The 24771-nt window shown below is 39.9% G+C and overlaps 9 protein-coding genes across 9 annotated transcripts; 4 read left to right on the top strand and 5 right to left on the bottom strand.

Annotated features, from left to right (window-relative positions):
• Nucleotides 1-5132: 5132 nt before the first annotated feature.
• On the bottom strand, nucleotides 5133-5856 carry KVR01_009556 (uncharacterized protein; the record flags this gene model as incomplete). Its single annotated transcript, XM_044791230.1, has 3 exons — nucleotides 5133-5474; nucleotides 5510-5692; nucleotides 5776-5856. 3 exons carry the CDS (start codon nucleotides 5854-5856, stop codon nucleotides 5133-5135), a joined length of 606 nt encoding a protein of 201 aa, XP_044642058.1.
• A 956-nt stretch (nucleotides 5857-6812) lies between these two features.
• On the bottom strand, nucleotides 6813-7765 carry KVR01_009175 (uncharacterized protein). The gene is made up of 2 exons (XM_044791974.1): nucleotides 7230-7765; nucleotides 6813-7143 (listed from the first exon to the last, which is right to left on the bottom strand). The coding sequence occupies exons 1-2, from the start codon at nucleotides 7557-7559 to the stop codon at nucleotides 7024-7026; spliced, it is 450 nt and encodes a 149-aa protein (XP_044641677.1). The 5' UTR covers nucleotides 7560-7765; the 3' UTR covers nucleotides 6813-7023.
• Nucleotides 7766-8886: 1121 nt separating this feature from the next.
• On the top strand, nucleotides 8887-9681 carry KVR01_009618 (uncharacterized protein; the record flags this gene model as incomplete). The annotated part of the gene is made up of 1 exon (XM_044787976.1): nucleotides 8887-9681. The coding sequence occupies one exon, from the start codon at nucleotides 8887-8889 to the stop codon at nucleotides 9679-9681; it is 795 nt and encodes a 264-aa protein (XP_044642120.1).
• A 394-nt stretch (nucleotides 9682-10075) lies between these two features.
• On the bottom strand, nucleotides 10076-10963 carry KVR01_009449 (uncharacterized protein; the record flags this gene model as incomplete). The annotated part of the gene is made up of 1 exon (XM_044788103.1): nucleotides 10076-10963. One exon carries the CDS (start codon nucleotides 10961-10963, stop codon nucleotides 10076-10078), a length of 888 nt encoding a protein of 295 aa, XP_044641951.1.
• A 300-nt stretch (nucleotides 10964-11263) lies between these two features.
• Nucleotides 11264-12652, bottom strand: KVR01_008886 (uncharacterized protein; the record flags this gene model as incomplete). The annotated part of the gene is made up of 2 exons (XM_044794226.1): nucleotides 11264-12147; nucleotides 12238-12652. The coding sequence occupies 2 exons, from the start codon at nucleotides 12650-12652 to the stop codon at nucleotides 11264-11266; spliced, it is 1299 nt and encodes a 432-aa protein (XP_044641388.1).
• A 185-nt stretch (nucleotides 12653-12837) lies between these two features.
• KVR01_009032 (uncharacterized protein) lies at nucleotides 12838-14564 on the top strand. The gene is made up of 4 exons (XM_044792511.1): nucleotides 12838-13128; nucleotides 13192-13210; nucleotides 13288-13313; nucleotides 13406-14564. Exons 1-4 carry the CDS (start codon nucleotides 12991-12993, stop codon nucleotides 13958-13960), a joined length of 738 nt encoding a protein of 245 aa, XP_044641534.1. The 5' UTR covers nucleotides 12838-12990; the 3' UTR covers nucleotides 13961-14564.
• Nucleotides 14565-17019: 2455 nt separating this feature from the next.
• Nucleotides 17020-17985, top strand: KVR01_009169 (uncharacterized protein; the record flags this gene model as incomplete). Its single annotated transcript, XM_044784304.1, has 2 exons — nucleotides 17020-17253; nucleotides 17331-17985. The coding sequence occupies exon 2, from the start codon at nucleotides 17422-17424 to the stop codon at nucleotides 17983-17985; it is 564 nt and encodes a 187-aa protein (XP_044641671.1). The 5' UTR covers nucleotides 17020-17253; nucleotides 17331-17421.
• Nucleotides 17986-18108: 123 nt separating this feature from the next.
• On the bottom strand, nucleotides 18109-19823 carry KVR01_008976 (uncharacterized protein; the record flags this gene model as incomplete). The annotated part of the gene is made up of 2 exons (XM_044794407.1): nucleotides 18109-19239; nucleotides 19302-19823. The coding sequence occupies 2 exons, from the start codon at nucleotides 19821-19823 to the stop codon at nucleotides 18109-18111; spliced, it is 1653 nt and encodes a 550-aa protein (XP_044641478.1).
• A 1166-nt stretch (nucleotides 19824-20989) lies between these two features.
• KVR01_009305 (uncharacterized protein) lies at nucleotides 20990-21826 on the top strand (the record flags this gene model as incomplete). The annotated part of the gene is made up of 2 exons (XM_044793623.1): nucleotides 20990-21217; nucleotides 21248-21826. The coding sequence occupies 2 exons, from the start codon at nucleotides 20990-20992 to the stop codon at nucleotides 21824-21826; spliced, it is 807 nt and encodes a 268-aa protein (XP_044641807.1).
• Nucleotides 21827-24771: the final 2945 nt, after the last annotated feature.

Raw genomic sequence — 24771 nt, 5'->3', positions numbered from 1 at the left:
ATTATAAAAAATATATTAAATATATTAAAGTTTATATTAATAAAGTAATTAAATAAAAGATTTTTATTACTTTTAAAATAATAGTTTAACTTTATAATATAATTATTCTTTTATTATATAAAATTAATTAAAGTATTATTAAAAGTTAAAATTATATAACTTAAATTAATTAATATTATATTAATATAATTAATAATTTTAATTTATAAATTAATAAATAAATTATTTACTTTATTTTTAAAGATTTAACTTATAATATATAAATAATAAATAATAATCCTATATTACTATAATTTAAAAAAATAATATTTATTTTAATTATAATAAATAAAATTATTAAATAAAAAATTATAAAGTTAAATTTATTTTCTTTAAAAATATTTATAATTTATTAATTAATTAAAATATTACCCTTAAAGGAGTTCTTTATAATAATAAATAACTTAATTTATTTAATTAATTATATAATATAATTATAAATTAGTATAATAAAATAATTAGTTAAAGTTATTTTAAAGTAAATTTTAAAAAGAAATATTTAAGTTTATTTTATTAAAAATAACTTTAAATAAAAAAGGAATATTATAACTTTACTTTTATATAAAAATAATAATAAAATTAAAAACCTTTTAAAGAAAATCTTTAATAATATTTATTTAAAAATTAAAATTATTAAAATACTTTTATATAAAAGTAAATATTAATAATTCTTTATTTTTTATAATAAACTACTTTATAAAAATATAAAAATACTTTATAATCTTTTTATATTTAACTTATTAATAATTATAATTTTATACTTTTTTAATTATAACTTTTAAATTTATTATTACTTTAAATTCTTAATAATAAAGTTTAAATTATACTTTTATAAATTTTATATAAATAAATAATATTAATAATATTAATTTTTAATTATAAAAATATTTTTATTATTATAAAATTTATTATAATTAATAAACTTTTAAAGAATTTTATAATTTTTATAAAGTAGTTTTTAATAATATATTTTTAAATAAACTTATTTTTAAAAGAATAATTTTTATTAATAAATAATATACTATATATAAAATAAAACATTTTATTTATTTATTTTTAATTAATTTAAATTAATATTTTTAAAATATATAAATTAAAGCTTTTAATTATAAAATTATATTTTAAATATTAAAACTCTTCTTTCTACCTTTAAAATAGTATTTAAATACTTTTATAAATAATCCTTAAGTTATTATTTATATTAAAAATATACTTTAAAGTTTTTAGTTTATTTAATAAAAATAATATTATATAAATATTTTATTAAAAATTATTTATTATATTAATATAAATAATTATAAACCTTTTATTTCTTTTTAAATAATTTAATTTTTATAAAAGTAAATTATATATAATTTTATTAAAATTTATAAAGGTATATTTATCTATAAAAGTAAAAATCTTTAATTTTACCCTTTTATTTTATATTTAAAAAGTTTATAATTATATATAAAAACTTAACTTAAATAAACTATTTAATATTTTTATTATAATTATTATTAATTAAATAATTATATTAAAAATATATATATTTTATATTTAATATTATAAATTAAATTTAATATATAATAAATTATAAATAATATATCTTTATAAATTTAAAAATAATTTTAATATATTTAATTAAATTTTAAAATTATAAAAAACTACTTTTATTATATTATTTAATTTATATAAGTAATTAATAATATTATTTAGTTTTATAATATTTTAATTATATTTTAAAACTTATTAAAAGTTTTTATAAACTTTATAAGTTTATATATAATTTAATAAATAATATTATTATTTAAATAAATATTATAAAATAACTTTATAAATATATATTAATTATATTTACTTAATTAATAATTTATAATTTTATTTTAAATATATTTAAAATTAATTTATTTATTAAATAAAGAGTTTTTAATTTTTTATTTTAAAAATAATATTATTATTAATTTAATAAAAGTTATTATTATTTATAACTATTTTATATTAATAATTATAATTAAAATTTATAACTTTATTAATACTATTAAATATCTTTATAATTTAATAAATAACTATTTTAAATAAATTAATACTTTTATAAACTATATTAATAACTTTAAAAATTAAGTTATTATATTTTTAAAAAAGTATAAAAATAATAATATAAAATTAAAAATATTATTATTAACTTTTAATTATAAAAACTTTTAACTAATAATTACTCTTTATAATTAAGTTTAATATAAATAAATATTATATTAATATTATTTTTATAATTTTATTTTATAATTAAAAATCTATTTTATATTTAATTTTATACTTTTTAAAAGTTTATTAATATATAAATATAATACTCTATTTAAAAATAAAAACTATTTAAAATTCTATTAACTTTATAATATTAATTCTATTAAATTTAAAATATTAAAATTATAATTTTAATAAATTATAAATTCTTAAAATTATTAATATTAAAATAAATTAACCTCTTTAAATTATATACTTTTAAATATTATAAAATATTATAGAATCTATATTATATATTATATTAAAAATTAATATTTTTATAAATTATTTATTTTATTTACTTAAAAATATAGTTTTAAAATATTACTTTCTATTTTTAAATAAAAAAGAGAAAGAATTTATTAAAATAAATCTATAAACTATATTAACTTAATAAAATAAATCTATAAATAGTTTATAAATATCTTTATAAAAATTAATTTTTAAAGTTATTTAATTTAAATAAATAAAGAAATATTTTATTTTTAAATAATTACTTATATAAAATTTAGTTTTATTAATACTCTTTAAAAGACCCTTTTATAAAATAAAAGTTACTCCTTTAGTAACTCTCCTCCTTTTAATTTTTAAATTTAATAACTTATTAATAATTATTAAAAACTTTATTTTAATTATAATTATACTATAATTAAAAATACTCTTTATAAAATATTTAAAAATATTAATATTTAAAGATTACCTTTATTATATAATAAATAATTATAAAATATAAAAATATTAATTAATAAAATCTTTTATTTAATACTTTCTAACTTTAATTTAATTATACTATTAATACCTTTAACTTATTAAATAATTAACTTTATATTTATAAATAAAATTTTATTTTATAATAATTAAATATATTATTAATTAAATTAAAGTTAAAATTATATTTAATATAACTTATAAAACTATATTTATATTAATAAAAATTATTAATATCTTTAAAGCTTTAAAAATAAATTTTAAATAATATAAATTATTTTATAAATAAAGCTATTATAAATTAATATTATTATTATAGTTTTTATTTATACTTAATTATATTTAATAAATTAAAAAAATAATAAAATTAAAAATAAATAATAATTTAAAAAATAATTCTTTATAAATAATTAATTAACTTTAATTATAATATTTAAGTTTTAATTTAATAAATAATTATACTATATAATTATATATTAAAGTTTTATAATTATAACCTTTACTTTCTTTTAAAATAATATTTTTTAATTTATAAATTATATATTACTTATATAAAAAATTTATAAAATAAAAAAGTTTTATAAAATAATTAATAATTAATTATAAAGTATTAATTATAAGAATTATATAATTAAGCAAAATATTAAAAATTAAATTTATATCTTTTTTAAAAATAAAACTTTTTTATATTTTACTTTAAATAATTAAATATTATAAATATATTAATAAATATATAAATATAAACTCTTTTATAATAACTTATAAATAATTATTATTTATTATATTAAAAATATTTATATTCTTTAAAACTTTAATAAAATTTTTTAAAATAAATATAATAATATAAACCTTTTTTAATATATATTAGTAATAAATATTCTATAAAAGTTTATAATATATTAATAAAATAATATTTAAAAGAAATAAAAGATAAATTACTAAATTAATATAATTAAAAATAAATTAAATAACTATTTTAATTAATAAGTTTTATTAACTATTATTAATTATTATTATTTATCTATTAATATTTTATTAATTATATAAAACTTTTAAATTTAAATAATTTAATTAAATTTAATAATTAAGCTTTAAATTAAAATAAAAGTAATTTAAAAAATAAAAAAATTATTTAAATTAAAATTTAAACTTAAAACTCTCTATTATAATAAAACTAAATCTCTATTAAAATATAAATACTTTATATTTTTATTTTAATAATCTTTTAAATTAATTTAAATTAAAATTTAAACCTTAAAGTATATTATTATTATATTATTTTAATTTAATTAATAAAAGTAAATTTAATAAATTAAAAGAAATAAAATTTTAAAAGTATTCTAATTAGTATTATTAAAAGATATAATTTATATAAATAGATTAAGGATAGTTTATTTAAAAAAAGAAATAATATAAATTTATAATTAATTATATAAATAGGCTCTATAAGTAATTAAAACTATACTTCTATAGGTACCCTTTAATAGTTAATTCTTTTAATTAATAACTTAATTATCTATACTTTTAAATATTAGATTCCTTATAAATTCTAGTATTCTAATATGTGGGTATGGGGTAAGATATATATTAGTATAACTAACCTATAACACTAATATTATATTATCGGCCGGTGTGGATGTTGAGAGATGCTGGGAAATGGAGTGGAGCGGCAATGGGTAACCCCTGCGGGGATTTCGGCTGTTATTGTCGAGTGTATGTGACCCTGCATGCCACCCTGCTTGGAGTTGGCGTCAAGTACTCCGACCTCGGGAGTCCTACAACCCCATTTGAGGCACATGCCAAGATTGTGTAGTGTTATCGGCTTGATTTTGTATTCTGAGTGTGGGATTGTGATTCTCTTATGCCTGACTCTTATCAGTGATTTCCGTCTTACCATGTGGTCTTATGCGTCTTCCAACAATCCATGTTTCCTCTGCAAGAGTAAACACTTTCCATCAACCTCCTTTTGGCCCAACAAAGACAAGAACTCCTTTTCAACTGAACTCGAATGGGGCGAGGAAGCGGCTAATGCAGCCATACTTATATGCTCCTGGATGGCTTGACCAAAGTAGCCGTGATCAGGAGTCGTGGTCCTTTGCCCGGTTGATGGCAGCCTCGGACTTTCATACAGCCTTGGACTTGCTGACAGACCGGGCCTTTTTTGCAGGCGAAGCAGGCTCGGAGTCTCCGTCGTCATCCTCCTCGACGGCACGCTTGCCCTTCTTGGGAGACTCTGACTCTTTGACAAGCTTGACAGGATCAGTCCCGTCTTTCACAGGCTTGGGCTCATCCTCGACAGGCTCAGGCTTGGCCTCGACAGACTCAGACTTGGCCTTGTCGACTTTCTCCTTCAGGCGGTTGAGACGTGGAGAGCTCCTGACGGGCTGGGAGTCTCTGATGTGTTTTTCCCACGCCTCCTGGCAGTTAGACACGTTGTGTCGCACATAGCCGTCGACTTTGAATCTCTACCATCAATGTTCTTTTTCAGAGATTGTCACACCTTACCCAGTCGCTGAATACCGGATACCGGAGGGAGCGAGGTCTCTCCAAGAAGATGGGATGAGAAAGAAAAGAAGTGACCAACCCTGACAATGTCATCCCAAGGGGTAGGCGGATCTTTCATGCGCTCGGACACCAGGTACTCGCGCTCCGCCTTGGTCCACCTGCTGTGGCCCTCTCGAGGCTGCATGGCAGGGTCAGTTGAGCTCGTGCCGCGTTGGAAATACATGGGAGCAAATGTGTAGCTGTGGAGATCAAATGACGTACCGTGATCGGTATATTAGATCGGCTGCGGGTTCTCTCCTTCAAGTTCTGTGAACGTGCAGGCCGTAGGGATCCCTTTACCATGATGCTCGAGTTGATCAGTTGCCTTGCTATTGTCGGGGCTTTAAGATGGCGGCCGCAAAAAACGCTCAAAACTGTTGAATTCAGAATGAAATACAGAATGGACCACTTTGTGTGCGTGTGTGTGTTTAGGATCGTAGAATGGCAGAGACACAGTCCGTCATCTCCCTGGTGGTAGGTGTTTACCCAGCACCAGTTGACGGCAGCGGCGATGGCTGCTACTTCCGCATTGCCGCTCCAGGCCCATACTGCCACCTCCTTCTGACTGGCTGTAGTTCCTTGCCCACTTTCTGTTGCATGTGTCTGTTTTTGTTTCAAACGGAACAATATCTTGGGAGGCAGTGGTAGGTAATGGGATAGATGTAGAAGTTACTTTTGATCACTCACTGGATAGACTACCATCCAGTCAAGGCCTCATATTCCAGATGTCAAAATCCCAGGGTGTTTAGAGCTCTAGACTTCGTCGGATACAATGAGCACTATGTCTTGAAACCCAAAGCCAAAATATCGTGTGAATGAGATCCGGGAACCCTGATGCTCGGCATCCTAAGAGAATTATTCGTCAGATAGCGAGGTACGCAAAATGTCGCTGTCTTTTCTTACGAATGTCTAAAATATGCGCTATTCAAGAAGGTCCTCGGGGCACTTACATAAATTATTGGCTGTCAGGTCGGTTTGCCACGTCGATGGCCTGAGGTTAGCGGGAGGCTCGTTCTCTCGCTTCCACGAGGATAGGGTGTGAGAGCTGCTGGATCTTGCGAACCAACGAGACATCTATGTCTCCACGGTAGGCTGTTCGCCTCGCATGGATTCTGTCTGATAACAGAGATAATGAGAGAGGTGCAAAAGCTAACGTGTCACCCTTCTCAACAAATGTCCACCATACGTTTCAACAGTTCATCTTCGGAAGGTGGGTCATTCGCCCGCAGGATGTCTTTGAGCAATTCCGTCTCAATTACGTTACAATTGCATGATCAGGTGAACCAATACCATTGGCAAATCTCACCCTCGAAAGTGCCCTAGGGCATGATATGGAACGATCAGTGTGAATAATTTACGGTCAAAAAAGTCACTTGAAACATTCGTTGCTCAGCGTTTGCACTTGCAACATTTGAATACAGTCTCATTCCTCACTTGATACAAGAACTGAAAGACCGTGACTCGGATATATCATGGAACTGAAATCCGTTTGCCGCCTTCAAAGAAACGCCGCAAATGCCCATGGCCTTCAGGCGGGCGAGGCAAAGTCACATTCCTAACTCCATCACATCCATCGCTCTGCCAACCGTGCTGTGATGTCGAGCCCAATTAGCATCTTCGCCCGGATGAGGGTGATCATAGAGGCTAGAAAATGGGAAGTAGGACTCAGGACCTACGCTCTCGCAGTACTCAATGAAGTCCTTTAGCGCCGCCCACTCAGCCAACTGCGTCGCCCTGTGTGTGTCCTCCTGGCCGCAGATGCTGGGGCACAGCGCCGCACACGACAGCAGGAAGGCCAGGATGCCGAAGACCTTGACCGCTGTGTCAAGGCGTTGGCCCCACAGGCGCTTTCGGCACCGGGTGCAGGTCTTGGGAGGCTGTTGTTCCACCGGACGCGATGAGATTGAAAGTGGTAGGAGCGGCGCTGGGAAATGCGTTGCTGGAGGTTGCGTTGAGCGGGTGTCTCCCTGCGCGGAGAGCTGATCTGACACGGTTTCATCGGGCATCTTTGAATGATTCTCACAGTGTGGGCTCGTTGAATGCCGGACCTTTCAATAGGAGCTGTGGAAGATGCCCGGTCCCCTTCAGGACTGGTACTCTTTCAAGATCGCGACAACAGATTACCGCAGGTGTCAATGTGACCTGCCCTTTGGCCGCAATTGAGGCTGTGTATATCGATAACCGAAGTAGAATAAGCCGGTAGTTGCACTTCTTACAAACCCCATCAACAGGAGAGAGTGCCTTGGCACAGCCACCATGATATTTGCACCAATAACAAGACGGCCTCAGTCAAAGCCACACCAACAAATTCTAAGCCACCCGCGGCGCTTGCACGCGGTCGACTTGACTAGCAGTCTGCTCAGTGCGCAGCTGAATACAGGCTCCCGCCTCGTACGTACGCGGATTGGCGTGGAGCTCGTTCGTTGTAGATCACGGTAGTAACCGAGAACCACACGAAGACGGAGACAATGACGGTCTTAAAGGAGCATTTCCTCATGTTAGATTTCAAGTCGAGATTTACCTTTTTTTGTTTTCATGTCAGTCTCAACACTATGCCGTATACTTCGCTGTGCAGATGTGTAGTTACATAGGTGTGTCAAGCCCCTATCAATGGACGCCTTGAACCCTGGTAGCTATTGGCAAAGGTCGGCAACGCCAGCACTGTGAAAGAAATTAGAGGGCATCCTTCTCATACGAAGCTGCTTGGTCAACGATGAGACGATTCATTCTAAATGGACCCTTGCTTTGAATACACGCCCGCGCCCTGATAGATGCAACAGTTCCATGCCCTGGTCTGATAAGCAAGTGAATGTGATTGGTTGCTGGGGTGTAGATGCCTCTGTTGGCTGCAAGTTGGCTTGGTTGGCGGCTATTTGATGGAACCGAGGCTGTGAGCGACATGTAATAATCTATTCTTGAAAACTCGACTCCACAAAAATTGTCTGCAAGGACGTATTGTCACAGATTCACAATGTAACCCAAATGCTGGAGTAGAGTGATCTTGAGAGAGTCCCAGACCAGATGTCTGTATTGAGTCACCTCAATGCTCCAGGCTGCCAGCATCACCATTATTTAACCCCAGGACTCTCCAGCTGACACAATGACTCCTTCGCTCTTTCTTTGGTAGGATTACCAACGTGCTGGCCAACACCCAACCACACCCAATTAAAAGACGAATCCCGCTTTCTGCCTGCGTTAGTTCTCCTGCCACGGGAACAGAAGCCCTGACCTGTTTTCAAACCGTTCGCAGAGACATACTTTCTTTCCGGCCTCCCAAAACAACCTCGGAAGCCTGGAAGTCAACCCATCATCCACAGTCACGGAGAAAAGAAAATGAAAACCGCAATCCAGAAACTCCTCGTCTTCCTGGCCATCGCCACGATGGCCACGGCGGCCGACCAGGCAGGAGACCCGACCACCGCAGCCGCCACCGCCACCGTGACAGAGCAGGCCTGCATGGGCGGCGGCGGCGCGCTCGGAGACACCACCCCCCTCGCGATAGCCAGAGCCCTCGCCACAGCCGCCGACGTGTCAGAAGCAGCGTCCGCCGCCGCGAGCCTCATGGCCGAGAACCAGTACGGCGGCCTGCGAGGCGGGGCCGGCGCCCCGACCGTGATCCCGGACACGATGACGGTGACGACCTTCGCGAGCGCGACCGACTGCCCCCCGGAGCCGACCCTCACCCTGGACGACGGCGAGTTCGCACGGCTCTACAGCGAGGAGCTCGACCGCCTCCTCCCCCCCAACGACACCGACACCACCGACGACACCGCCGCGGGGGCCGAAAAGCGCTGGGCAAAAGGCCGCCTCTCGCTCTGCTTCACCGGGTCCGACGTGATGCTCGCGGGCCGGTACGGCCTGTGGCTCGACGGGTGGGGCCAGGAGGCCGACGGGTGCGGCAAGGGCGCCCTCGACAACCTGCGCGGCCACTGCGGGTCCATCGAGCAGTGGGAGTGCATGCACTGGGGCTCCGGGGTCGTGCTGACCTTCTGGGCTATCGCGCCCCGGTACTCGGGGTGTGTCATCGACGCCATGTGGCAGGCGTCGCCGCACGCCCAGAGGGAGAAGGACCTCTGCTGCGCGTATGTGGGGCCGGGCCTGATTTCTATGGGCAAGCACAAGTGCTAGTTTGGATTTTGGCAATTTTGGGGTTTCCTGTTTTGTTTTTTCTCTTCAATATTTTTTTTTGGGGGGGGGCTTCTTTGCACGCGGGGTTGGGATGGCGGGCTGCACGTTATCCTTACGTCGGGTCTCTGTGTGCTGCCTCTATAATTAATTACTGCAATGGTTCCAGAATTGGGCATGTGCTGCCAATAATAACGCAGGTGGTAGGAACATGATGTTCAAGTTAGGGCTGGGATTCAACGTTGCGAGGGAGTTGACTCGCTATCAAAAACTAGCCAGGCTCGTCTCAACATGCTGTTCTCCTCTCATCTCGCGGTCCAGGCCCTCGTGAGGATAATAGACCCGAAGGCAAGGCCTAAGAATTGGGATGTAATGACCTCGGTGAATAAATAACACCCTATATATTCTCAGCCACCCGCCTCACACACTCAACCTCGCAGAGCGGTCGGGTCAGCTGAGGACAATGTCCCACCTCGTACTCATGGACGTCAACCCGAGCCCCGCTTTCCTTCTCCACAAGCTCGATGAACCCTCGCTGAGCCTCGGGGGGGTTGACACGATCCAGCCGCGTAAGAAAGTACGAGCACGGGATGTGCTTGTACCCAGCGTAGGTGAGGGGGGTCACAGTGGACTTGACAGACTGCGCGACCGAGGAAGACATCGAGGCATACCCCAGGGCTTCCTCCCGCGGCATGTCGGCGAGCAGCCAGTCGGTGAAGATCTCCGGGTTGCGGTTATATGCCCAGAGTCCTTCTACGGACGCAGCCAGTGAGGAGTGTGAGAACAGCCACGCCGTCCACGACAAGGGGATCAGGCCCCCCATAGCAATGGTGACCGACGTCCATAGGGACGGCTTTCCATCGGCAGCCTCGACCGAAGGCAGCGGCATCGTAGTGCGCAGGACCCCAGCCATCGACGCGCCCACCGGCGCGATTGCGGCCCCGACGTAGAGGAGACGCACGATGCCGCCCGGCTTGGCAGCTTTCCGCCGCTCGCGGCGGCTCAGGCCCTCACAGGCTTGTGTTCCCGGGAGACCGCCGTAGGAGTGCATGACTATGATGATGTCCTTGCCCTCGTCGGCTAGCTTTTCCACCAGGCGGTGGATGTTCTCTGCGTCGTCGTACATACTAGGCGTCGGCCGGACGAGGACGTCGGGCGACGAGGGGTGGTGGACGACGTGGACTTCATAGCCAGCCTCGCGTAACGGGCCTGAGACGAGATCGAAGTCGGAGGGCCGGCTGAAGGCGCCGGGCACGAAGACAATGACTGGTTTTGGGACTGTCATGATTGAAGCCGCGATTGAGGTGAAAGTGCCAGGAACGAGTCTGACAGGCGGGTTGATCAGATTTAAATGTGGTCTGCCGCATGGCCATACCTAGGTAGGATCATGCATATCAGGCCACGCGGGGCGGGGCGGGTGCAAGCATCAGCCTCGGATCGGACGGCTGCCTGGCCAGGAAAAGTAAGAGGGACGGAGAGCATCCTTGAGCACCCTGCGATTTTCCGGCTGGTTTCACCATGGCCGGCTTTCGCTGTCAAGTATGTTCCCCGATAGATCTATCCAGCTAGCAGACGATTGTCGCAGCTAACTGTAAGTGGCCATGTACCCCTGGAGACTCCACAGCTTCTTATTCACAGGACCGCTCCGCTGGCTCCTCAGCAAGAAAAGCGACCCATCCCTGAGCAGGCTGGATTCTGTTCGTAATCGAGCGACATTAGCCGGGCCCAGAAGTCTTGGCAAGTTGTACACAGGACGTGTGGTGGTTGGGTCGCCGTCAATGTCAAGGGTTGCGTATTGTTCAGGGTCAACCTCTGCCTTGTCTGCCTTGCCGTCGAGCCCCTGGTCGTTCTGTTGAGACCCTGACGCGGTGTCCTCTCCCAGCCAGAGAAAGGCGGCGCGGTGGACGTAAGTAGCGGAGTACTTGGCGTCAGTGATCCTGATGATGTATCTCCTGCCGTTTTCCTCGCAGAGTGTGCAAAGGTGGAGGAGATCCTCCATGATCTGCCGGCGTCTCTGGTCGAGAATCACCCCGTCCATATCCACACGCCAGACGGCAGATTTGGCCTGGGGCGGTGCGCTGGGCATGCCGGCTATTCTCTTATGACCCGAGAAGTACAAGTTGCCCGGCGTGGAGAAGCCTTTTATTAGGTCCTGACGCCCGAGCGCATTCATCGGGTAAGAATACGCAGCCTGCTTGTCAGAGGAGCCAGCTGGGCCATTTTTGTTGTGGGTCCCAGTTGATCTGTCCCTAGGCCCATCCTCGGGAACTTCTGGTGAAGGCTCGTCAGTCTCTTCAGCTTCGTCAGGCATCTTGCTCGAGGGCTTGCGCGGCGCGTCCAGACCCTCAGGGAGCCACCAGACTTGGTTTGTCTCGGGATGCCTGACCACACCAAAAGCCTGCAGCATGGCCTTGGGCAGGTGTGTCCGGGTGGCAGAGCACAATCGGACAGGAGTGGCCAGCAGTTGGGCTGCGGTTGGTCAGCCGCATGACCAGCAACCAGATCGCGCCAAGAAGAAAAGGAGAGATAGACACATGAAAATCTAACTTCACCACATACCATAGGGATTCTGGCGCAGCTGCCGCTGGAAGCGGTTATGGGATTTCTTGTCTGGGGTTGCCTTTGTCTTTTTTCGTTGTCTGGCCTCCCGCCATGCCGGGTCTAGAAGTGGTGAAATGGGGAGGTTTCCCGCTGGCGTCTGGATGGTCTTGTCGTCGAGGTTCACCTCGGACCAGGCCCACTGGTCATAGCCGAGCTCATTGTCGTCTGGCACCCGGTCCAGCCTGCTCCCGCGCAATGCCTTGGTTGACTTTGCATATGGCTTCCCCGAGGCCTCCCTGGGCGGCGTTCTCTTTCGAGACGCTGGCTTTGCATCAGCGGATGCACGCTTTGTGGAGTAAAATTGTGCTGTGGGACGGGAGAGGTCGAGTCCAGCCAGGCCAAGACTGCGATGCAGTCTAATACAGCCTCTCATTGCTCCAAAGTGGTGGAGCAGTGCAATCTTGCTTCGAGGCCGACCTGCAACTCGAGGCGTGGCAAGCTGGTTGGTTCTCCGGGTGGGTGTTGAATGAGATGGATGTCTGCGATGGATAAGATTGTGCTTGGGGACTAAAAGATCGGTGCCGGGCGCGGGTAAGGAGAGTTGGGTGGAGCTCCTGTGCATGGGTGAGCTGCCCGCCGCGGCTCCGAACCCGACGTCACCTCCTCATTCTGGCTACCGACCTCGTCAGCCGCATCAATCGCTCCCTTTTCGGCCACGACACCACCCTCCACGACGTGGTCCAGCGCTACGAAACGGCACATTCAACGGGCATGAACACCCAACGGGCAGCATGGCGCCTCTTGAGGGGTATTGCGCCCACAGCTGCGCGGAGGCGTAACTTGTCGCAGATGCCCAGCCGACAGGGCCCCGCGGCCTCGATCCCAATGCCGTACATCACAGAAGTCACAGTACGCCTTGAGCACGCCCCAGCCAGCTCGGCATCCCCCCGTGGCATCCGCTGATTCATTTAGTCTGGTGGCTGGAGGACATGTGCGTCTCTCTCCCGCCCCTTGCCGTCGCCTCGCTCGCTCGACGACGACCCTTGCTGACGCGTGGACTTGAACCAGCCGACATCTTCTCCAAGCTACTACAGGTGCGCAGCCAGCTCCAAGCCCTCTCACCCATGCCATCGACCATGCAAGAGAATGTCCCATCCCAGCTGACAACTACTGCCCCCCAATCCAGGAACGGATAGTCTGCCTCAACGGCCCCATAGACGACACCGTCTCCGCCGCCATCGTGGCCCAGCTCCTCTGGCTCGAGTCCGACGCCCCCGACAAGCCCATCACCATGTACATCAACTCGCCCGGCGGCGAGATCAGCTCCGGCCTGGCCATCTACGACACCATGTCCTACATCCAGCCGCCCGTGTCCACCGTCTGCGTCGGCGCCGCCGCCTCCATGGCCGCCATCCTGCTGCTGGGCGGCGAGGCCGGCAAGCGCTACGCCCTGCCGCACAGCTCCGTCATGGTCCACCAGCCCCTGGGCGGCACAAAGGGCCAGGCCTCCGACATTGTCATCTACGCCACCCAGATCCAGCGCATCCGCACCCAGGTCAACGACATCGTGCGCCGCCACCTCAACCTGTCCTTTGGGTTTGACAAGTACGACGCCCAGACTGTCAACGATATGATGGAGAGGGATCGCTACCTGATGGCACACGAGGCGAAGGAGATGGGGATCGTGGATGAGATATTGCTGAAGCGGCCTGGGAAGAAGGAGACCAAGGACGGCAAGTAGTCGCGATGGCGCTCGACGGACGTGCTTTGGCGGAGGCAGTCATGGCTCTCGCGATGGGAGAGTGGCAATGATGACCCGCATCCCATATCAGTGAGGAGAGAGCATATGCGTGTGGGAGGCTCTCGTCGCTACCGGGCGATATGTTAGTGGGTGTGTGTGAGGTATGAGCTAGGCTGCGACAGCCTTTCCCTTGCAGACGGGCCTCCGTAGCTGCCTACTGCCTCAGAGCTTCGCTCTCATTCACACATCACATGTCCGTACAGCGATTGAGTGGACGGCAGTTTGGACCACATTTCTCATAAGCTACTACTAGTACCTAGCACCTTCCCAAAGGATGCCCCGAGCAAAGCTTCTTTTACCACGATTGGCATCTGCATCACAACCGTATGACCACAGTTATTATCCAGACTCTTCATTGACCAAATCTTTCCTCGCTGATGGTGAGAAGCTCGGCGAATAGTCTCTTTAGCTTGGTGTGGATGACGGGGGTGTAGATTGGCAGAAGCCTGGGGGCGATCTGCGAAGAGAGAGCCTTGCGCGTGCGGACAAAAAAGACACCCGCGGAAAACTGACTTCCCGACTGTCCAGATACCTAAAGAAGCAAAGTTACTATAGGATAGTTTTAAGGTTGGTCTCAATTAATACACAGGACCTTATTAAATAATAGTCTTTTAATATTAAATAGTGTAAGTTTAGAAACTCCTCTACCTTATTTTAATAAGTTATTCCTTAATTTAAAATATAAACTATAAACTATTTATATATTTTTTAATTCTACTATTAAATTAAAAGTAAATAGTTAGAGTTTTAAAAGGATAAAATATAATATATCTTTTAAAGATTAATTTAATTAAGTTTATTATATAAAACTTTTTATAAAACTTTATAATCTATTATATCTATAATATTATCTATTATTAAAAGATATCTTTTATATTAATAGATAAAGTTATATTATTTTAAGTTAATATTATTAACTTTAATATAAATTAATCTATTAAAAGTTAAAGTTATTATAAACTATAAGCTATTTAATTTTAATACTATTAAGTATTATATATAAGATTATTATATAACTTAAGTATAAATATAAGTTAGTTAAAATAAGTAAAAATAAAGTTATTCTTCCTTTAAGAGTTTTAACTCTACTTAAGTAAATATCTATTAAGTAAAACTATTTAAAAGTAGTTAATTAACTTATTATACTATTAAATTAAAAGATAATTAGGTAAGGTAACTATACTTTATTATTATATATAATATTTAAGTTTATAGTTTTAATAATCTATAAATAAAAGAAGAAATAATTATTAATAACTAGATTTATAATTATATAAAGGTAGATCTTTACTTTAAAGAGAATTTCTTATTTTTAAAATAATTAATATATTTTTAAAAAAGTTAAGAAATTATAAGTTTAATTTAAAGTAAATTAAAATTTATAAAAATCTTAAATTTAAGCTTAAAATACTTAAACTTTTAACTTAATTAAAAGAAAATATTAAATAAGTTTAAAAAGGTTTAAATAAAGTTAAATTAAATTATAATTATAAATCTATTATCTTTATATTTAAAAGAAAAATATAAACTATAATAATAATAATAAATAACTTTTAAAATTTATTTTTATATATAATATAATAAATAAATTAAATTATATATAAATTATTTATATTTTTTTAATTTTATTATTAAGTTAAAAATAAATAATTAAGATTTTAAAGGGATAAAATATAATATATTTTTAAAAATTAGTTTAATTAAGTTTATTATATAAGATTTTATAATAACTTTATAATTATTTATAATATTATTTATTATTAGAAGATACCTTCTTATATTAATATACTAGGTTGTACTTAGTTTGTTAAAGATTGAAGTTATTATAAATTATAGGTTAGTTTTAATGTTGTTAAGTATTATATATAATATTATTGTGTGATTTAGGTGAATATAAGTTAATTGAAATCGGTGAAGATAAAAGCTATTATTTCCCTAAGGGTTCTAACTTTACTCTATAAGTAAATACCTATCTAGTAAATTTAAGAGACTATTAGCTCTATAAGTAAAACTACTTAAAAGTAGTTACTTAGCTTACTATATAAACTAAGAGATAATTAGGTAAGGTAACTATACTCTATTACTATATATAGTATTTAGGTTTATAGTTTTAATAGTTTTATAGAAGAAGAAATAGTTATTAATAATTAAGCTTATAATTATATAAAGATAGACTTTTATTTTAAAGAGAAGTTATTATTATTTAAGATAGTTAATATATTTTTAGAGAAGTTAAGAGATTATGCTTAATTTAAAGTATATTAAGATTTATAAGAATTTTAAACTTAAACTTAAGGGTTTTAATTTAAATTTAATTTATTTAAAAAAATATTAAATAGATTTAAAGAGAAATTTAAATAAAGTTAGATTAAGTTATAATATAATAAAATAATTAAATAAAATTAGTTAAAAATTATAATTATAAGTTTTTAGCTTTATATTTAAGAGGATTAAATTATATATAATATTATTTTTATTAATATTATTAAGTTTTATTTAAAATCACTTTTTTAATAATTTTTTAAATTAATATAATTTAATATATATATATATATATTAAAAAAGAATAAAATTTATAAAATTTATAATCTTTAATTTAATATTTTTAAAAATATTAATATTAATATTTAAATTATTTATATATTTTTAATTTTACTATTAAACTAAAAATAAATAATTAAAGTCTTTAAAAAATAATATATAATATATCTTTTAAAATTAATTTAGTTAGGTTTACTATATAGGACTTTTTATAATAATTTTATAATTATTTATAATACTATTTATTCTTAGAAGATGCCTTCCTATGCTAGTGCGCTGGGCCGTGCCTAGTCTATTCGACCCGGCGCGTTAAATACATAGTCCGCCAGCTGGAGGATGGAGGAAAGGATTTAGAAAACCCCGCACCTGGTGTCGTAATCCGTCAGCTGGAGGATGAAGGAATACATAAGAGGGGCGAGAGGCGCTGCTCACCACCCCAGGCTCTATGCACTGCGCCGCTCTTTCCAATATGAACAATCCTCATAATGCTACTCCGGCAGGTGCGGAGGGGGCACAGCTTTCATCCAGCAGCGGCAATGAGAAATACGTACTTCAAGACAACCCGTCCGAGACGCAGCGCTTGCGGATGCAGCACGACGTGATTAAAGATGCGATGGGCGGACACCTGATCTTTGCAAATGTGGACATGTCGCGTCCAGGTCTTCGCATCCTGGATTCGGCAACAGCTGACGGTAATGGCTCCATTTCATTTTAATAATTCAAATCGTGCAACCACACCCCATGAATCTTATGGCTAACGTTGGCCCAGGCTACTGGCTGGAGGATGTGCGCCGAGATTACGAGTGGGAACGGATATAGTACAGGCCAACTTTCCAAGCGAGGAGACCCTGCCATCTGGGATGCAACTCCGCATCCAGTCCAACACGCAGCCTTGGCCGGCAGCCGACAAGGGTGGCTATGATTTGGTCCATCAGCGTTTGGGCCTCTTCGCTGCAGGAGATATGCTCCACACCGCTGTGGCGGGCCTGGTCGAGTTGGTCAAACCGGGAGGCTGGATACAGCTCGTGGATTCAGATCTGACGGGGCCTGAATCGGCGCCCGAAAATCCCCTGAGCGCATCCATGCGTTTGATCAAAGGCATTTTGAACAAGGCGCCAGGCGACGCGTATGCCGCCGACTTGAAGAATATTTTCAAGCAGCATGGATTGGTCGCAGTTCAGGAGAAAGCCGTTGACGTACGGATGGGAGCCTTGAATCCAAACATCGAACTGGCAAAGAAAAGCACGACAAGCTTTTGTCTCGCTACCGAGGGGATGGTGGAAGTAGCGAGGGGTGTACCTACGGCATTATCCCCCGAAGACTTGGATGGGATAATTCCAAAAATGAAGAAAGAGCTGGAAGCAACGGGTGCAATCTTGCGGTACTGGGTGGTTTGGGTCAGAAGCCATTTTAGCTCGTTCTAAGTAGCCATTCCTTGATTTATAGTGAAAGATATAGTGACAAGAAGGGAAACATGTCCTCAGAATCCACTTTGCGTCTCAACATGTACCAACGGCCAATCCAAACTATGTGATGTGATGAATAGGTTAGGCAGAATCTGACATTGTCTGAGCATCCTTAGCCTGCTTTGCAACATTTTGACCAGCAGGTTTCTCTTCCAGGCCAAAATTGGTCTCCAGATCCGTTCGCAATGCGATGTGCTTCTCGACAAAGACGAGAAAAAAGCCAAAGGCAGCAAAGCCCACGGCACCTAGCCATACACTTCTGAGAGCGTCAGTATAAACGGAGATGACCTCGTTACGGAGGCTTCCGGTAAGCGACCCGATCAAGCTCGAGCTTGCGTAGCTATATGCCGCGCCATTCGTCAACTGCGACCTGACGCCTGCATCGGAGATACGACCAGCGAAGTGGTCGAACCGGTCGTTGAAGATGATGGAAGGCAGTGTGATCCCCCAGACAAACCCGAAGCTTCTGAGGAAGGAAAAGGTGCCATTGGCAGTCGCGACATACTCCTCACCGAGGGGCGCGCATATGGCGGGGAGGATTGTGGTCAAGATAAGTCCCAGGCCGATGGCAACAATGATCTGGAAGCAGACCCAGGCGGCCTTGGAGGAACCAGCATCAAGAATCGAGAGCAGGCCACACGCAATCGCCGTGAGCGCAAAGCCCGCCCAGTGGAGTGGTTTGTACTGCCCGAGTTTCGAAAGGAGCACTCCCGCAGCCATCGCGGATGGGACCATGAACAGGCTGTAAGGCAGCACATAGACACCGGCAATCAGCGGCGATTCCAGTTTGACCGCCATGAAGTAGAAGGGGAGGAAATACGTAACCCAGTTAAGGACGAGGGCCGAGAGGAAGGTGAGGACGTAGCCCGTGGCTGAGGTGCGGTTCTGGAACAGCTGTGGCGGCACGCTGGGCTCCTTGCATATCGGAGACGCCTGGTGCACGTGGAAGACAACCCATCCGACAACGCCGAGCACTATAGGGACGATAATGTGATATGTATGCCACGGGAACACAGTGCCCCCCATGACGAGACCGAGCAGCAGGGCAGTCATAGATGGGATGAAGATGAGGGCTCCGAGAAAATCGACACGTTTCACGGCGTTCTTCCACGTGGGCTCGCGCTGGTGCCTGAGACGCAGGAAGACCACCATGGTAGCCAGAGCCGGGATGGCGAGCGGCAGGTTGATGTAGAAGCACCAGCGCCAGTCGGCCTGGGCGATAGCGCCACCGATGATGGGGCCCAGGGTCGTCCCGATGGTGCCTGTTGAGATACGATCCCCATATACTTGGCCCGGTCCCGGAGCGGCACCAGGTCGCATACGATCAGGTCGGCGAGGACAAAGAGGCCCGCCGAACCCAGGCCCTGCACGGTGCGGCCGGCTATGAGCATGGCGATGTTCCGGGCGCCGCCACATATGCCGCTGCCCAGCGTGAAGAGGGTGATGGCTATGAGCATGGGGTTGCGACGGCCGAAAATGTTAGAGAGCTGGGCGTAGAGCGGCTGGACGGCCGTGGAGGCGAGCACGAAGCTGTTGGCAACCCACACGTACTGCGCGTGGCCTCCAATGGCACTGGTGATGTACGGCAGTGCCGTCGTGATGATCAGGGCATCGAGGGAGGAGACCAGGCTGCAGGTGCATAGAACGCTGATGATGACCCAGAAGGCCAACCGTGGCGACCCAGAGGCGGGTGTGGCAGCTGGCGTGACTGTCTCCTCAGCTATAGATGGTCCATCCTTGGTGGTAACATCGCCGGGAGAGGAGCTGGTATCTCCAGGGACGGGTGAGCTGGCCATGGTGTAATAGTGGTGTGGTGTCGTGGAAACACTTGAGCAACTGACGAGGAGAGTTGTCGACGCAGGCTTGGCGGAGAAGAGCGCGATGCCGGAACACAAGAGAACGAGAATGAGAGCACAAGCGAGGGAAGAGTGAAAAAAAAAAAAACCAAAAAAAAAAAAAAAAAGAGGATAACAACAGGCTGGTACTACCAACAGGAGAGAAATGCAATTTCGCAAAAAGACGAACGAAGAGCAACCAACACGGACACCTCGGTATCTGCCCAAGGACATAAGGAAATGACCGATGTACCTGCCTCCCACCATGGAAGGTAGGTACACATAAATGCACCCAGGTAAGTGCTGTAGGTGGTATCTTCCCGTCGGTCATGGACGGATGGAGAGTCAAAGGAATTTTCCACTATGCATCTTGTGTAAGCAGTAGCAGCAGCAGCAACAACATGACCCTCGGGGAGGAACGAAACAAGCAGAGAGGAGTTGGATGTGGCAGCGACCATTACTGGCCCTCGCCGCGAGCCAGCGTCCACCCACCCATCGTTTTTCGGTGAGACACCCAGCTACAAGATTTTGAGGCACAGAGCCTATAGCCTAACTGTAATTCTCCAAATTTCAGAGACTTCAGATACAAAGCCCTTCTGGCACCCCTTCTGGCCTTCTCGTCTGTACGCATTCAAGTACCAACTGAATACCTGAAGGCCAGAAGGAGCCGCAGAAGGAGCCCCAGGAGGGGCATATACCTTAACTGGTTTCGCCTCTATTCCGCATACGTTAAACAGCCAGTAGATGTCTTGGCGCTGACTCAGAAGGTACTTATAAATGCATGGGAACTACTCAGAAAAATAGGTAGTAGGTGGTTCACCGAAAAACAATGAGTGAGAGGCCTCCGGACGAAGCGAGTGTATTTAACCCAGAAGCAGAAAGGTGGGATGTACTTAAGTACCTTGCATATCATGGTACGCGCACAGGCTACGCGCACAGCAGGCCTCGGGATCCACAAGGGGGGGGGGATGATGGATTTAAAGCTGAGGATGGAACCCTTTAGTTTGCCGTAGCTATATTCATCAAGGACATTCTGGACACCACTTCCATGAGATAATCTTGCCCTTTGCCTTGTCTGCCATTCTTCATCAGAAAGTCCAATCCAATCCACTCAAGTACTATCCACCATGGCCACCCCATTCATCCCGAAGCAGGCCCTCAAGTTCGATGGCGCCCTTCTTCAGGAGCTCCAGGGCGACGTCAGTGATACCATTGCGCGGGACCTGCTTCGCGAGGACTTGCCACCCATTGTCCCATCGTCTGTCATTCACGACAACGGTTGCGGCTACGGTGCTGTTACCATGGCCGTCATGAATTCCAACCCGCCCGAGAACATTCAAATACACGCTACGGATGTCAATCCCATGTTTATAGCCCAGCTCCAGGCAAAACTTGCTGAAAACCCATCCTGTCCTGTCAAAATCGAAAACATGGATGCTTGCAACCTTACCTTCCCAGACAACACCTTCAACCTCTCCTTGTCGACATTCGTATTCGTCGGGCTGAGCGATAGTGTTGCGGCTGCAAAGCACATCCGACGAACCCTACAGTCCGGAGGAACTGCCGCTGTTGCTGTGTGGAAGGAGATGCCGTGGCACCTGGCGTTGGAAAACGCACACCACAAGACGCGTGGAGCGGGAGAACGGATGGCTCCATTCCTGACCAACAGCTGGTACAAGAAGGAAAGGCTTCAGCAGGTGACGACGGATGCTGGTTGGAAGGATGTCAAGTACGTGGAGAAGACGGCATGGTTGAATCTTGGCGCCGATCTGAAGCGCTGGGCTACGATTGCCTGGACATTTCTGGCCACACCTGTTGGTGGTTGGCAGCAACGTGACGAGGACAAATGGGACGAGGCAATCGACTTCATCGTGAATGAGTTGAGTCAGTCGCAATGGCATAAGGTTGAGGATGGCATTCACAAGATTCGCATGGTGGCGGATGTTGCAATTTACCAGAAGTAGTGGCTTTGCACCACCCTCTGATAATCCACTTCAAATATTATGCCTTCTTTCTCTACATTGAGCGATGTGATGAGCTTCTATCTCAGGCACTTTCTGACGCCTCCCAAGTTTATGTTGAGGCCGCGCCTGGCGAATATGGCATTGATCGAGCGAAACTTGATGATCAAAGTAAAAGCCCTGGCGTCGCCCAGCTTCACTGAGGATGTGGCTGTGGTTGGCAACGTGGTGTTTGAACACCGCATGTTAGTCAGGTATACAGCCGCGCTTGAGACCTTATGAATTCCTTCACTGAGTTGGCAAATCGATTCATCAAGCAGTCAAGAACATTCCTTTCAACCAGGCACGTTGCATCGCTCTCTTGCAGTCTCGCGGTCTCTGCCGTCTCAACTACGACTCAACTTGCTCTGAAAAGCCCTTCGAAACTTCTTCTCAGATGGACTTCTCCTTTACTATTACCGCGTAGTGTCCTACCTACTTACCTAGATCGACTTTTGTGGCCTAGGCTCATATAATGGAACCGAGGTCATGACTGTCGATCACTACATTTTTCCTAACGTACGCTTTTTCGATTGTCTCGATGGGACCGCCCATTATTAACTTGTATCCTTAAAGTCACAAATCTTGCTATATGGATTACCCGATGCATCTAGTCGTTGCGACTAGCAATCTTTACCTGTATCTTTGTCTTCATATTAGCCGCCATATTTTTTCAGTGTTGACTATGTTGATTACTGAATATTTCATATTCCGGCCCACATTCTATCGGCGGAGGCGATAGAATACGTCCCGGAGATTGATGACAACGGCCTTCGCCAATGCCTCTACAAAGGCATCGAGGACACAAAAGAACGACATCTGCGAAGCCGATTACAGTTACATAACAATCTTCGTAACCTCATCACTTGCGCTGACCATCACCGGGCTGGCCAGGACTTCCATATGGCTATAAACGGGAGGCCGTGATGTGTTCCATCCCTTGATGGGCTTAACATATAGCAAACATTCCCCAGCCTTATCAAACCTGCCATACTCAGTGGTCTTGTTCATAATACCCATACATAGAAAACGTAATTCATTCTTGATTTCCGCTGCATCCGCAATGGATGACTTATTCCCAAAGTTGCATGCTACCAAGATTTCAGCTATCCCAGAAACTGGTTTTCGGATTTCCTTTACTGTGGTTGACTTCGGTTTAGACGGCTCAATGTGGGTCCTCTACTTCCCAATTCAACAGTCATCCCCTTCTTGTCATTGTGCTGACGTGACCCAGGCTCGAATTCCTTCAGAACCCGTAGTGTGCGCTGCTTCTCCGGCAAAGGAAATCTCCCAATTACCCTCTCCCATCGTTCTCCGTCCAAAGGTACTTTGGCTATCGGTGTGCATCCGCACAAACCGGCTCGTTCGGGCAGGGGCGGTGCGCAGAGCCCTACCGATACGCATACTGAGTGGATGCTGATGTGAGAAGGAGGCTCATACGCATCCTGAACTTGTCCGCATCGGTGACCAACCGCGCCGTCTACCCTGTAGCCACCTGTAGACTTGCCAACACAGTGAGTCACCTCGCGTATGTGAGTTCCGTCTCCATTGGCACAGTACTATGTATAAAATGTTCGCTTTCTTACCATGAGGATTCCACTAGCTTTGAGCCCCTTATAATCCCAAATCTTCAGCGGAGTCACGGAAATCTTGATTCAGGGATATCTATCGCCGAAACCTGTGGAGGAATAACGATTTGGTCTATAGGGTGTAAATTGAGTTGTCTAAGGTCTAAGTCTCTTAATAATAGTCCTTTTAACCTTATAACGCCTTTTATAGTTACTTTAGATTAGGTTTAAAACTAGGGTTAGGGGTGTATTCTCTATATACCTTTTAGTAATAGTTATTATTATAGGTTTATTACTACTCTACTTATTTATTTACTGGATGTGTATAGGCTTTATATTAGCCTTTTTACCTTTTGTTATTTATATAGGTTAATTTTTAACCTTTCTTTCTTTTTTTACTATTATATTCTCTTTTTTTAGGTATTTTTATTATTATAGTATACTTTATTTTATTAAAATAAATCTTAAATTTAGATTTTTAAGGTTATTTTATATTAATTTTTATTTTAAAATACTTTTAAAATTAATTTTATTAAACTTATTTATTATAGCTTTTATTAAAGATAGTAAGTATAAGAAATCTACTTTAATCCTTATTACTCTTTACTTTAAATACTTTAAAAGTATATTATAATTAATAATAATAATAAGCTATTTTTAAATACCTTATTATTAAGTGTATTAAAAGATTATTAATAAGTTTATATTAGTTATTTTTAAAATATATAATTTTATATATTTAAAAGGTATATTTTTAAGTTTATTTAATACTTTTATTATAGTTAAGGTTAATTAATAAATTAAGATTATTAAACTTAATAAATAGTTTAAGAGTATTTATATTAAATATATTAAGTTTAATTATAAAAGTATATTAAATTTAATATTATAATAAAAGGTAATATATATAAGATTTTTATATTTATTATATAAACTTTTTATTTTATAATTACTTTAAAGATTTAATTAATTACTTTAAGTATTTTAATAATAGTATATATTATTTATATTATTTTAAAGGTAATAATAAATATAAATCTTTTATATTTTTATAAAGATCTTTATATTTTAAGTTATTAAAGTTTATAATAAGATTAATAAAATACTTATTTCTATTATAAAAATAATATTATTATAGTTTTAAGGATTAAACTTAAAACTATTTATAATAAGGTTTAAATTATATTTAAAGTTATATATAGTTTAAAGGAGTATAATTAGTTTTAAAATTAGAAGGGTTTTTAGTTTTTAAATATTTAAATTAAAGTCTTTTAAATATATTAATAGTATTAAAGTTAATAATAAGGTTAAAACTCTTATAATTAAGCTTTTTTATAATCT

The sequence above is a fragment of the Diaporthe batatas genome (assembly GCF_019321695.1).
Source record: "Diaporthe batatas strain CRI 302-4 chromosome Unknown Contig00011, whole genome shotgun sequence".
NCBI lineage: Eukaryota > Fungi > Ascomycota > Sordariomycetes > Diaporthales > Diaporthaceae > Diaporthe > Diaporthe batatas.
This window is presented reverse-complemented; position numbering and strand designations above follow the sequence as displayed.

Coding starts and splice junctions, on each gene's coding strand:
- KVR01_009175 (XM_044791974.1), bottom strand. CDS start 7,559: ATGCCCGATGAAACCGTGTCAGATCAGCTCTCCGCGCAGGGAGACACC. Junction 7,144..7,229: donor TCATTGAGTACTGCGAGAGC/GTAGGTCCTGAG, acceptor TCGACATCACAG/CACGGTTGGCAGAGCGATGG.
- KVR01_009032 (XM_044792511.1), top strand. CDS start 12,991: ATGAACACCCAACGGGCAGCATGGCGCCTCTTGAGGGGTATTGCGCCC. Junction 13,314..13,405: donor TCTTCTCCAAGCTACTACAG/GTGCGCAGCCAG, acceptor CCCCCAATCCAG/GAACGGATAGTCTGCCTCAA.